At 48.4% G+C, this 13,620-nt stretch overlaps 1 protein-coding gene across 3 annotated transcripts in view; it reads right to left on the bottom strand.

Moving 5' to 3' along the window:
- AP4E1 (adaptor related protein complex 4 subunit epsilon 1) overlaps nucleotides 1-13,620 on the bottom strand; it is a 150,936-nt gene that overhangs the window by 92,853 nt on the left and 44,463 nt on the right. For all 3 annotated transcript variants that reach the window (XM_030189418.1, XM_030189430.1, XM_030189424.1), the window contains 4 exons: nucleotides 9,877-10,043; nucleotides 8,901-8,974; nucleotides 643-765; nucleotides 454-563 (listed from right to left, as the gene is read on the bottom strand). In XM_030189418.1, coding sequence (XP_030045278.1) covers nucleotides 454-563; nucleotides 643-765; nucleotides 8,901-8,974; nucleotides 9,877-10,043 — 474 coding nt within the window. The remainder of the gene's footprint in view (nucleotides 1-453; nucleotides 564-642; nucleotides 766-8,900; nucleotides 8,975-9,876; nucleotides 10,044-13,620) is intronic.

Genomic DNA, 13,620 nt, shown 5'->3' with positions numbered 1-13,620 from the left:
AATGCCAGTACCTAGCTTTTAACATTTCTCTGAATTGCATCAACTAGACCAGAATCCAAACCACATATCCAAAACAGAGCTATAAAAGAATATATTTGAAATGACCCATGTACATATCTAGGGCTGTTAAAATCTGTGATGTCATCAAAAGAATTTTATCAACTAAGCAACATCTTCAGGTATAGAGACAAAAAAAAAAAAAAACACAACCTTTACTGCTGCCATATTTAATTTGATTTTATAGCTCTAGGGGGTTAAGTCATCAAAAATGTACAGGAGAAAAATCAAGGTGGTCATTTACCAACAGTTAACATGAAGTATATGCCACAGGGCCCAGCGGTAAATAACTCATGCTTAGTAGTAGTAAATGATCCTCCATGAGAGTTGTCCCTGAAATTAGCCATGTTCTAAATTTCCTTTGAAGTCACAATATTTAAAAAGAGTATACTTTACCTCTCTTTTAATGATCAGATCAGGATGGTCTAAGCACTCAATTATTGTCATTTGGTGTTGTAGTGCCAGACTTGGATCTTGCTGGATCACATAAGTAAGAGCCTTCAGACCTACAAAGGGCAGCAGCATTACAATGTGCACTGCAGACAGCTAAAAACCTGCAGCCTTCCAAATATTGAACAATCTTACCTAAATACTTGAGATTGATCTTCGGAGACAAAACAAACTTTCCAATGCATTTGGCAGCCTTCTCAAACAAGTCTGATTTTGGATAAATGGTATAAATTGTCTGCACACACTCAAATAAAATTGCTGTAAAGAGGAAAAGTGAAGCATGAACATTTATTTGCAAGCTTGAGAAAAAAAGACAGAGAAATGATAAAACCTAGCAAGAGTAATTTTTGCACAAATTCCCCTTTTCCCCCTCTAGGGCTGCAGGAGAAAACTTACAACAAACTCTCTCCTGGTAGGAGAAGACGACCCTGCAGCAAATGGTTTCACTTCTCTATCTCCTGTTCCCAAAGTCAGAGTTGATCAACTTATTGATGTCTGTGAACCTTGAACTGGGTTCTCTTTTCTAGCAACACTGCTGCCAAATCAAGAAAGCAATTCGATCCAAGAACTCAAAGATCAGTAAAATATGGCAGAAAGATACAGAAATATTTCCTACTGTACTGGGAGCCAAAGGCTTGATTAAAAGCAATTTTCAAGCACAACTTGACAGGTTGCCTAAAAATGTTACCTCTTATGAACTCCAGAAGGAAGTTCTTTGGCACCAAGCAAATACCATAGCAAGCATTAGCAGTAAATTTAAGAGACTGAGATCATGCTCCACATACCCTTGGCTTAGGAAAAGTTCACTGCTATCATGGTATGTACAAAATTAATAAACTTGGAGACACTGCCCCCAAGACAACTAATTTAGTAATGTGTACATCATATGCCAAAGCTGAAGTTTGCAAAACAGTACAATCAAGGGCACCTATCTGGTAGATTCAGCAACAGGTCTGCTCTATATCTGCAATATATTGTTCTTTTAAAAATAAAACATAGGGGTCCATTTAGTAAAGTGTGTAAAAATTTTGCACTTATCATGGTCATTGTTGGAAAGGATCCAACAAAAGTCCATATATTCTGCAACACAGCAAATTAATGGACCATATCGACCACTTTTACCCTTTCACCTTTTGCCCTTATACCCCGTTTTTTGTTTTTTTTTAATCTCCTTGTCCTCCACACTATGTTATGTATAGTTACCGGATCGGCAACTGCCTTTACGGTTTGATGTTAGCCACACTGAGCCTGCAAATTGGTGGGAAAATGTGGGTTTGGTTTTTTTTGTTACATTTGTACTCCGAGCTTTCCCACACGTGGCAGGCTCAATGCGGCTTACATGGGGCAATGAAAGGTTAAGTGACTTGCCCAGAGTCACAAGGAGCTGCCAGTGCCTGAAGTGGGAATCGAACTCAGTTCCCCAGGACCAAAGTCCACCACCCTAACCACAAATGTGTTAAATAAATATATGTGCCCAGCATTTTCCCATTCAGTTAGCAAACTGGAGAACTGGAGTGGAGGAGTGGCCTAGTGGTTAGGGTGGTGGACTTTGGTCCTGGGGAACTGAGGAACTGAGTTCGATTCCCAGCACAGGCAGCTCCTTGTGACTCTGGGCAAGTCACTTAACCCTCCATTGCCTGCCGCATTGAGCCTGCCATGAGTGGGAAAAAGCGCGGGGTACAAATGTAACAAAACAAACAAAAAAAAAAACAGAAAAAAAAAAATCTTCCCACATGATGTTTACTGAGAGTTAGCACTGATGCACTTGTTCCCTCCTATTTAAGCGATAGGTGCATCTGTACTATCTGCAGATGTGATTGCGTGTGGTAAGTTACCATGTATGAACTGCAGTGCAGAGTTACCCCCCTAATGGGGTATGCAGCTAGCATCCGCTTAGCGCATGTTAGTAAAGGGAAAATTAGGTTCTTACCTTGGTAATTTTCTTTCCTTTAGTCACAGCAGATGAATACATTAACTGATGGGTTGTATCCGCCTACCAGCAGGTAGAGATAGAGAACACTGAAAAACCATAGTGCCTCTTGGATGGCTAGCCCCAACTGCCTTCAGTATTTGAGATTTCCAAAGCAGAGTGAACCATAAAAGTATAATAACATAAACTTTCCTCACAGCGAACAATCGCTCCAGAACAGGAGCATCACAGGAGGGACGATCTCAACCTCCTGTAGTAGAACATCATGAAGAAATTCTGATAACTGTTTTCCAACTTCTCCCAATGAGATTTATATCTGCATGAAAGATCTGAACAAAAAACAAAGTCAGACAGGGAGGGATCATGGATTCATCTGCTGTGACTAAAGGAAAGAAAATTACCAAGGTTAAGTATCTAATTTTCCCTTCCTTGTCATCAACAGCAGATGAATCCATTAACCGATGGGATGTACAAAAGCAATCCCTACTTAGGATGGGAATAGGCCATACCACGAGTCAATACTTGAGCTCCAAAAATAGCATCCTGCTTCGCTGCAACATCCAGCCTGTAATGCCGGGCAAAAGAGAACTGAGAAGCCCAAGAAGCCGCACTACAGATCTCTTGAAGAGACAGTGCACCCGTTTCAGCCCACGAGGAGGAAATGGCTCTCGTGGAATGCGCCTTAAACGCTTCAGGCAGAGACCAACCTGAAAGCAAATACACAGAAAAAAATGACTTCCTTGAGCCAATGGACTATAGTGGCCTTAGACGCTGGACCTCCACGCCAAGGCCCTGACAACAAGACAAAAAGGTGATCAGAAGTCCTGAAGTCATGTGATGAAGATAATGCAACAGCGCCCTGCGGACATCCAAAAGATGTAACTGCCCAAAGGAGTCCGGAAACTCTTCCCTTGAAAAGGAAGGAAGAAAAATAGGCTGGTTCAGGTGAAACGCTGAAACCACTTTAGGCAGGAAGGAAGGCACTGTACGTACCGTCACTCCGGACTCCGAGAATGGCAGAGAAGGGTCCCGACAGGACAGCGCCTGCAGCTCAGACACGCATCTAGCCGATGTAATGGCCACCAAAAAGACTGTCTTAAGAGTCACATCCTTCTCCAAAGCTCGCTTAAGCGGCTCGAAGGGCGAACACAGGAGAGCCTTCAACACCAGCCCCAGGTTCAAGGCCGGACAGGGCAACCGGACAGGAGGACGGAGCCTAAGCACCCCTCTGAGAAATCGGGCAATGTCTGGATGAACAGCCAGGGACAAGCCAGCGACTTTCCCTCGATAGCATGATAATGCTGCCACTTGCACCCGCAGGGATTTATAAGCCAGGTCTTTTTGTAAGCCCTCCTGCAAAAAGTCCAGCACTGTCAAGACTGTAGCCCGCGTGGGAGTGATCGTCTTTGAAACACCCCACGCCTCAAACTTGCACCAGATCTGAGCATAAGCTGCGGAGGTGGACCGCTTACAGGCCTGCAAGAGAGTGGAGATGACCTTGTTAGAGTAGCCCTTGTCTCTCAATTGCGCCATCTCAATAGCCAGGCCGTAAGACCAAAACAGCAGGGATCCTCCATAGACACCGGACCCTGAACCAACAGGTTCGGCACCGGGGCAAATGCACCGCAGCGTACACCAGCATCCGGCAGAGATCCGCATACCACAGAAGCAGGTTCGGCACCAGGGGCAAATGCACCGGAGCGTCCACCAGCATCCGGCAGAGATCCGCATACCATGGACGCCTTGGCCAATATGCAGCGATGAGAATCACCAAGGGCCAAGGAGGGAACACATACAGGAGGGCCAGGGTTGAGCCAGAGCATCCAACCCCGCCGAGAGAGGATCTCTACTTCTGCTGAAAAAGCAAGGTACTTTGGCGTTTGCACTTGACGCCATTAGATCCATTCCGGGAGTCCCCCATTTGGAACAAATCTGAGGAAAAACTTCTTCTGCCAGTTCCCATTCCGCCGGGTCGATTTGATGCCTGCTGAGAAAATTGGCTTGCACGCTGCTCTGACCTGCCAACAGAAGCTGCAGGTGTAGCTCAGCCCAGTGGCAAATCTGAGCGGCCTCCGCGGCCAGGGCCCTGCACTGAGTGCCTCCCTGACGATTTATGTATGCCACCGCTGTCATGTTGTCTGACAGAACCCGGACAGCAAGCCCCTTCAGAGTCTTTGAAAGGCCATTAGAGCCTGAAATATCGCTCTCAGTTCCAAGCGATTGATGGACCACCCCGCTTCCACGGGTGTCCACAGACCCTGAGAATAGCTTCCCTGGCAATGCGCTCCCCAGCCAACAAGGCTGGCATCTGTTATCACCAGGCACTAAGAAGGAAGCGCAAGAGGCATTCCTTGGCGCAGCATCCTGTCAGAGAGCCACCACTCCAGACTGAGCCAGGCCGCAGGGAGCAAAATGAGTTTGCGTTGAGATTCCTGAGACATTGGAGACCATTGTTGAAGCAGGGCAATCTGCAGAGGCCTCATATGCGCTCTCGCCCAAGGAACCACCTCCAAGGTGGCCGTCATCGACCCCAGCAGCTGGACAAAGTCCCAAGCTCGCGGGCGAGGCATCCGCAGGAGCAGACAGACCTGATTCTGAAGCTTGCACCGCCTTTGGTCGGGGAGAAAGACAAACCCCGAGGCCGTGTCGAACCGGACCCCCAAATACTCGAGAGATTGAGAGGGGGTCAGGTGACTTTTGGGTATATTGACCACCCAGCCTAGTGCCTGCAGGACTGTCACCACTCTGGCCGTGGCAAAACTACCTCACCAATCCACCCAGCTATTAAAGTCCACCTTCTATACCATCCTCCATAACACCTTCCTTCTCTCTTCCCTTACTTATTCTTTGTACATTACCAATTGTATCTGATATCACGTAATGACTATGTCATAACAAAACTCTGTAAGCCAAATTGAGCCTGCAAATAGGTGGGAAAATGTGGGATACTAATGCAATATATAAATAAATCTGCTCTCATGAGCCAGTCGTCGAGATAAGGGTGAACTCTTGATACCCTCTCGCCTGAGACAGGCAGCTACGACCACCATTACCTTGGAAAAGGTACGGGGAGCTGTGGCTAGGCCAAAAGGCAAGGCCTGAAACTGGAAATGCTTTCCAAACACCGCAAAGCGGAGGAACCGCTGGTGTGGAGGCCAGATAGGAATGTGCAAATAAGCTTCTTTTAGGTCCAGAGACGTGAGAAACTCTCCTGGCTATACCGCCGCAATGACGGAGCGCAGGGATTCCATGCGAAAATGTCATACTCTGAGAGCCTCGTTGACTCTTTGCAAGTGAAGGATCGCACTGAAAGACCCGCCTTTTCGAGGCACGACAAAATTAATGGAATAGCAGCTGCGTTCGGCGGGAGGCACCGGGATCACCGCTCTGAGGTGCAGCAATCGGGACTCCACAAACACGTCTCTCACCGGGGCACCAAATTCCAGTCGGTAACCTTCTCTGATCAGGTCCAAGACCCACTGATCCGAGGTAATCTTGGTCCACTCCTCTAGAAAGAGGGAAAGACGTCCTCCTTTTGCAGGCAAGGAGGAGTGGACCAGCGTCCCATCATTGTGGAGGACGCCCCTGAACATCTGGCCTTGACCCGGCCCCTGCGGAACGTTTGTCCGAGCGAAAGGAGTTCCTCTGCTGAAAACAGGCATGTTGAGAAAACCCAGCAGAGCGCCCTGGGCGATACCTGCGAGCTTCATGGAAGCGAGGTCTGGAAGAGGAGGGAAACACAGAACCCTTGGAAGAAGGCCTCGGCCTATCCTCAGGTAACCGCTGGGGTTTAGGTTCCCCCAGGTCTTTCACAATCTTCTCCAATTCCTCTCCAAATAACAGAAGGCCACGAAAGGGTAGCCTCACCAGCCTTTGCTTAGAAGCCGTGTCAGCCGCCCAATGCCGCAGTCAAAGAAGGCGGCGAGCAGACACCGCCACAGGCATCTGTTTATGACCAGATCATAAAGGGTGTCAGCTAAAAATGACAGGGCCGACTCCATCTGTGGGGCAACCTCAGAAAGGGGGCCCGCACCATTGGCGGGCTGTTCCACTGCCTGCTGTAGCCAGGAAAGACATGCCCAGGCTGCATAGGAACTGCAAATAGACGCCCTCAAGGCAAGGCCCACAATTTCAAAGGACCGCTTCAGCGCGGACTCCAGCCACCGGTCCTGCATGTCTTTCAACGCGACCCCTCCCTCTACTGGGAGAGTGGTCTTTTTTGTCACCGCCATGACCAATGCATCCACTTTAGGCTTCCCCAAATGGGCCAAGTGCTCCTCACGCAGAGGGTAAAGCTGACCCATAGCCCTGGCCACTTTCCAAGGCCCATCGGGGTCAGACCATAGAGCAGAAATAAGCTCTTGGATGGAGTCATGCACTGGAAAGGCCCATTTAGGCTTCTTAGTACTCACCATCCTAAGATTAACAGAGGAGGTGTCGCCTTCAGCAGGATCATCAATCGAGAGGGCCTGCAAGGTGTCAGTAATGAGAGCTGGCAGCTCGTCGCGGTGGAATCCAAATCCAGTGGCAAACAGGCACCCTCCTCTGGATCATCCGTCCCTGAGGGCCTGCCAGATCCCTCAAACTCTCCACAGCCCGAACACGGGGGGGGAGGATATGCGCCACTTTCAGACGGGGAATTTACCCATCTATGTTTAGCGTGTTTCCAACGCTCGGGGGAAGAAATAACCTCTGAAGCCATCCCCGGGGTATCAACACCCGGAGGGAAGCCAGGATGCAACGCAGTGTCAGACACCTGTGGCAGAGCTCTTTTCAGCATGGAAGCATTATGCAATAACAGCACAAATTTAGGGGAGAAAAACTCACCCTGCCCCTCCGCCTCCGAATTAGGAGACACGGATGTAGGAGCTCCTCTGGCAGCCTCTAAACGAGGCATCCCGCTGCACTCAGACTCCTCCGCAACCGTGAGGGTCGAGACATGTGGCACTTCCAAAATGGCGCCCGCTGCCAGCTCCATCAAGCAGGAAGGAACATCGCTCGCCATGCTTGTACTAGCATGAGTGTCTAAGGAGCATGTTTTACACAGCCCCGCTGCTGATCTGCGTTTACCACAACGGGAGCAGCGCTTAACTCCCTCAGCAGCCATCGCCCGACAGGACGGAAATATAGCAATAAAATGGCGACTTCGTGCCAAAACTTACCCCGATCGGAACGGCGTCTGCGGGACCTCCCCGGAGGAGCTGGGCAACACTCTCACCTCAGAAAACCAAATCAACGAGCTCCAGTCAAGCTGCACAGAACCAGAATCACTGGAAAAAGCCTCAGAACAGCCACGCAGTAAAAGCGCGCTTTTTTTTTTTTTTACGCTGTGAGGAAAGTTGGAGGCAGGCAGCAACAGAGAGACTCCGGGAGGAGGGGGGAATGGGTAAGGCAGGGAAAGGGCAAACCTATATGCCTTTAAAGTGGGCACAACCAGCCACAACACCCCTGCTCAACTGGCAAAGCACAGGAGCCACCCCAGGCAGTCTGAAATCCAGGAGCTGATCAAGCTACGTCCACACCTGCTGAGAGATAGAGAAATACTGAAGGCAGTTGGGGCTAGCCGTCCAAGAGGCACTATGGTTTTCAGTGTTCTCTATCTCCACCTGCTAGTAGGCGGATACAACCCATCAGTTAATGGATTCATCTGCTGCTGATAAGGAAAGGGTCTTTTGTATTTTCTCCATTTTATTTTTGATTACTTTGATCGTGTCTCTCTTTCCTTGGGATTTTTCTTTTACTCTCTCCTATCAACCCATGCTTTCCTGCCACACCGTCTCTATCCCTTCTAATTGTGCATCTTTTTACTTGCCCTCTCTTCTTCCAGGAAGGTTATAAAAATTGAGAAATACATATATGTAGGTGTAAATGAAGGCTTATGATACCATATCCCAACCCCCATTCCAAATGGGCTGAAATTAAGAAGGAGCAAGAGGTAACTGTCGGGCCAAAATAATTTTACCCATATGAAAAGCAAAATCCTCATACATTTTTTACACATAGCAAGTTCACTGTGTGCTTTCCCTTTGAAATCCAGTGCAAAGCCTATACATAAAAAGTAACTGAGCTTTGCACCAATGTAAATACCCTAAAAATTGCCCCCAAAAGACTTACTACTCAAGCACACAAGATATTTTAGGTATCTCCTACAACGTGCCATTCTAAACTGAATAGTCCTAGTTATACGCATTCCATCTGCTCAATATTTCTGAGTCAGCAACAGGGAATTTAATATTTCTGGAAATAAATGGAAAGAATATACTTATCTATACATGATCACGGTTTTATAAGCCTCGCTTGATCAATGACTTAAAAGAAATGTCTTTAAAGGTCACCAATCTTCTTTAAGTAACCAGGAGAGATTCAGGAATCCCACAATTAGGAATTATTAAGACAATCTTAACTTCAGGTATCACATGAAATCATCATATTTCTACATACAGGATTTGTACTTGACACCCACCATAAGTAATATTGTGATTTAGCTCTGCTCTTCTTAAGGATTCATCCAAAACATCATATATTAATTCACTCGTCCTGTGGCAGTGTGAAAAATCATTTTGTGAGACAAAAACTAGAGGATGATAAAGCAAGATTAATTTTCAACAAGACAGTCAGTTCAGCAGGAGAGGTGCAGATGATCTAGGTTTGATTCCTGAGTACAGTGCCTTCTCTTGAACCAGAGCTGGGGATAATGCAAAGGTAATGCTCATGGCCTCCACCAAAGGATGGAGTCTCAACAACCATATACTCATAATAATGGCACCAAGAGGCCAAACAGGGGACGCACACACCAGATTCTAGACAGAGTCACAGTCTGTGGCACTTGGCTGAGGACCATCAATGAAACAGGCTAAGTTAGATCGGGGCTGTGGCAAACAAACAAACAAAAAAAGGTGCATAATAAAATCCCAGGTAACTGCAGGCTCATAAGACTGCAGCTCAGTAGCCCACCAGCTCTAATTAAGCTAGAAACCCAGAAGAGAGATACAGGGCTAAAATCATAGAAGTCAGATCATATGGCACCTTGCTAGAGAAAATGAACAAACTTAACATTTTATTGATAAATTCAGTCAAAACCCTATACCAAAATTTTGGAATGTACATAGCAAATGACTAATACAACTGGTATGTGTCAACAATATTTTGCTCAAACTTTCAAAAGCAACTTACTAGATGTGCTGTGCTAATATTAACAATGTATGGCAGACCTAAATGCTTCAACAAAAGGTATTATTGCTCACCCATGTTGATTAGCTACCCAATGTTTTATAACACCTATGACAAACTATGAATAGTGATAAAATTAGGTTACAGTGTGACATGATGTAGTGTTATCACGATTTAAGTCTCAACACACAAGTGCCCTGCTGATATAACCAGATAACATCTCATGCCATCATCTTCCAAACTAATCTCCAATACAGGACACCAGTTACCTTGGATCATCTTTTCCTAAAAATCTCAAGATTCTTAAGAGCTGAATTTGTAACCATGGGGCTGGAACACTGTGGTAATTAAATTCTACAGGAAGCTTCCCTCCAACAACCTGCTTCAGAATCATTACAAAACTCCCCGTCAAGTCTTTGTAGGTGGATGGATTGTCCTAGATGACAAAAAAAATGCATAACATTTTTAAACAATATTTTAAAATACATTGCAATAGGCTACAATATGAATTAACCACCACCAATGTGCCAATCGTTCATGTGAATTTTTCATTTTTTTACTATTTTTATCCCAGGACTTTTTCCCATTTTTAATAACTCAATAGTTCAGTTACACCCACAGTAGATACATGCTCTGTGCCTAGCTAATAGGGGTCACTGCTCTACAACGGCTGGGAAGGGCTTTCAATGCTGCTTCCAAAGAGCAAACAAATATTTTCAGCTAGAGTTACTAACGTGCCCTACTACATAATTTTAGAGCTGTGGTAAAATAAGGTAAAATTATGTATAATCATACCTGATAATTTTCTTTCCATTAATCATAGCTGATCAATCCATAGACTGGTGGGTTGTGTCCATCTACCAGCAGGTGGAGATAGAGAGCAAACTTTTGCCTCCCTATATGTGGTCATGTGCTGCCGGAAACTCCTCAGTATGTCGATATCAAAGCTCCATCCGCAGGACTCAGCACTTAGAGAATTACACCCACGAAGGGACACTCTGCCCAGCTCACCACCGCCGAAACGGGGGAGGGGAATTAACCCAGCTCATCCCCACACAAGTGGGGGAGGGGAATCCGTCCAGCTCATCCCCGCGGAGCGGGGGAGGGACACCACACCCGCCAATGCGGGGGGATCTGGCTTATCCTGCAACCGCAACCGCGGGAGGAGCTGACTGACCCTAACACCGCCGAAGCGGGAGGGGTACAAAGCTGCCCTACAGCCGCACGAAGCGGGAGGGAGTGCCGGCAGAATTTAAATCTCAATCCAGCCCCGTAAAACGGAGGGGAGAGGAATGCAGCAGCTCACTGTAACACAAACTCGTCTCAACTCTTGAAGAATCCAAGTGAAGGAAGAACTTGAACACGAAGTCTTTCTGAAGTAACTGAAGACTAAACTTGAACCTGAAATGCAACCAGAATAAAAACAGTACAGATATCTGGGAGGGGCTATGGATTGATCAGCTATGATTAATGGAAAGAAAATTATCAGGTATGATTATACATAATTTTACCTTCCATATCATCAAGCTGATCAATCCATAGACTGGTGGGATGTATCGAAGCAGTACTCACCCAGGGCGGGACATAGAAATCCCTGACCTCAACACTGAAGCTCCAAACCGGGCCTCCGCCCGTGCAGCCACAGTCAACCGGTAATGCTTGGAGAATGTATGAGCCGAAGCCCAAGTTGCCGCCTTGCATATCTCTTCCAAGGAGACGGATCCGGCCTCTGCCATCGAGGCCGCCTGAGCTCTCGTGGAGTGAGCCTTCAGCTGGATAGGCGGCACCTTCCCCGCGGCCACATAAGCCGCTGCAATGGCTTCCTTGACCCATCTTGCCACTGTAGGCTTAGCAGCCTGCAGACCCTTACGAGGACCTGCAAACAGGACAAACAGATGATCCGATTTCCGGAAATCATTGGTCACTTCCAAGTATCTGATGATGACTCGTCTCACATCCAGATATTTAAGAGCAGAGTACTCCTCTGGGTAGTCCTCCCTACGAAAGGAAGGGAGACAGAGCTGCTGAATCACATGGAAGCGAGAAACAATCTTGGGCAGAAAGGAAGGCACTGTGCAAATAGTCACTCCTGCCTCAGTGAACTGCAGAAAAGGCTCTCGACATGAGAGCGCCTGAAGCTCGGAAACTCTTCTGGCTGAAGTGATAGCCACCAAAAAGACTGCTTTCAACGTCAGGTCTTTCAGAGATGCCCTCGACAAGGGTTCAAAAGGCGGCTTCTGCAATGCTCTTAGCACCAGGTTGAGATTCCACGCAGGCACCACTGAGTGCAGAGGAGGGCGCAGGTGATTAACTCCCTTGAGAAAGCGCACCACATCTGGCTGTGAAGCCAGGGAAGCACCCTTCAGGCGGCCCCTGAAGCAAGCCAGAGCCGCTACCTGGACTTTAAGGGAACTGAGCGACAGGCCTTTCTCCAGACCTTCCTGCAGGAACGCCAACACTGAAGAAATTGGAGCAGTGAAGGGAGAAAGAGAGCCTGCTTCACACCACGCTGCAAAGATACGCCAAACCCTGGCGTAAGCAGTAGAAGTAGAGCGCTTCCTCGCTCTCAGCATAGTGGCGATGACCTTGTCTGAGAAGCCCTTCTTCCTCAGACGCTGCCGCTCAATAGCCAGGCCGTAAGACCAAAGGGGGAGGGATCCTCCATCACCACGGGACCCTGATGTAACAGGCCCTGTTCCACTGGCAGTCGCAGAGGATCGTCCACTGAGAGCCTGATCAAGTCCGCATACCAGGGACGCCTGGGCCAATCCGGACCCACCAGGATTACCCTGCCGGGATGCTTTGCCACCCGGTCTAGCACCCTGCCCAACATGGGCCAGGGCGGGAACACATAGAGGAGCTCTTGTGTCGGCCACTGTTGGAGAAGAGCATCTACTCCCAGGGATCGAGGGTCCCGTCCTCTGCTGAAGAAGCGCGGCACTTGGCAATTGGCCGATGACGCCATCAGATCTAGACTCAGCTGGCCCCAGCGCTTCGTGATGTCCAAGAACGCCTGAGCAGATAGCTGCCACTCTCCGGGCTCCAAGGTATGGCGACTGAGAAAGTCCGCCTTGACATTCATGACTCCGGCAATGTGGGCCGCTGACAGCTGCTCCAGGTTCGCTTCCGCCCACTGGCAAAGATACATAGCCTCCTTGGCTAGAGGGGCGCTCTTGGTACCTCCCTGGCGGTTGACATAGGCCACAGCCGTGGCATTGTCCGACAGGACCCGTACAGGCTTCCACACCAGTACCGGGATGAACTCCAAAAGCGCCAACCGAATGGCTCTGAGTTCCAGGAGGTTGATAGACCACTTTGCCTCTGCAGGAGACCAGAGCCCCTGCGCTGTCCTTCCCAAGCAGTGGGCTCCCCAGCCCGACAAAGAGGCGTCCGTCGTGACGACAATCCACTCTGGGGTCACCAGAGGCATTCCCGCAGACAATTTGTCTGTCTGCATCCACCAGCTCAGCGCCTTGCGCACTGCTGGGTCCAAGGGAAGTCGCACAGCATAATCCTCCGATATCAGAGTCCAGCGCTGCAGCAAGGAGTGTTGAAGTGGTCTCATATGAGCCCTGGCCCAGGGCACTACTTCCATCGTGGCCGTCATAGAGCCCAACAGCTGCACATAGTCCCAAGCCCGAAGAGGAGAGGCTCCCAGGAACTGGTCCACCTGAGCCTGAAGTTTGACAATCCGATTGTCTGGCAGGAACACTCTGCCCACTTGGGTGTCGAATCGAACTCCCAGGTACTCCAGGGACTGAGTCGGGCGCAGCTGGCTCTTCTCCCAGTTGATGATCCATCCCAGGGAGCTCAAAAGAGCAACTACCCGGTCCACAGCTTTGCCGCACTCTGCATAAGAGGGGGCTCGGATCAACCAGTCGTCCAGATAAGGATGGACTTGTATCCCTTCCTTTCGTAGGAAGGCCGCGATGACCACCATTACTTTGGAAAAGGTCCGCGGAGCAGTAGCTCTGAACTGGAAGTGTCGTCCCAGGACTGCAAAACGCAGGAAG

Source organism: Microcaecilia unicolor, chromosome 1 (assembly GCF_901765095.1).
Source record: "Microcaecilia unicolor chromosome 1, aMicUni1.1, whole genome shotgun sequence".
Lineage (NCBI taxonomy): Eukaryota > Metazoa > Chordata > Amphibia > Gymnophiona > Siphonopidae > Microcaecilia > Microcaecilia unicolor.
The sequence above is the reverse complement of the archived record's forward strand: the minus strand, read 5'-3'. Positions and strand labels throughout refer to the sequence as shown.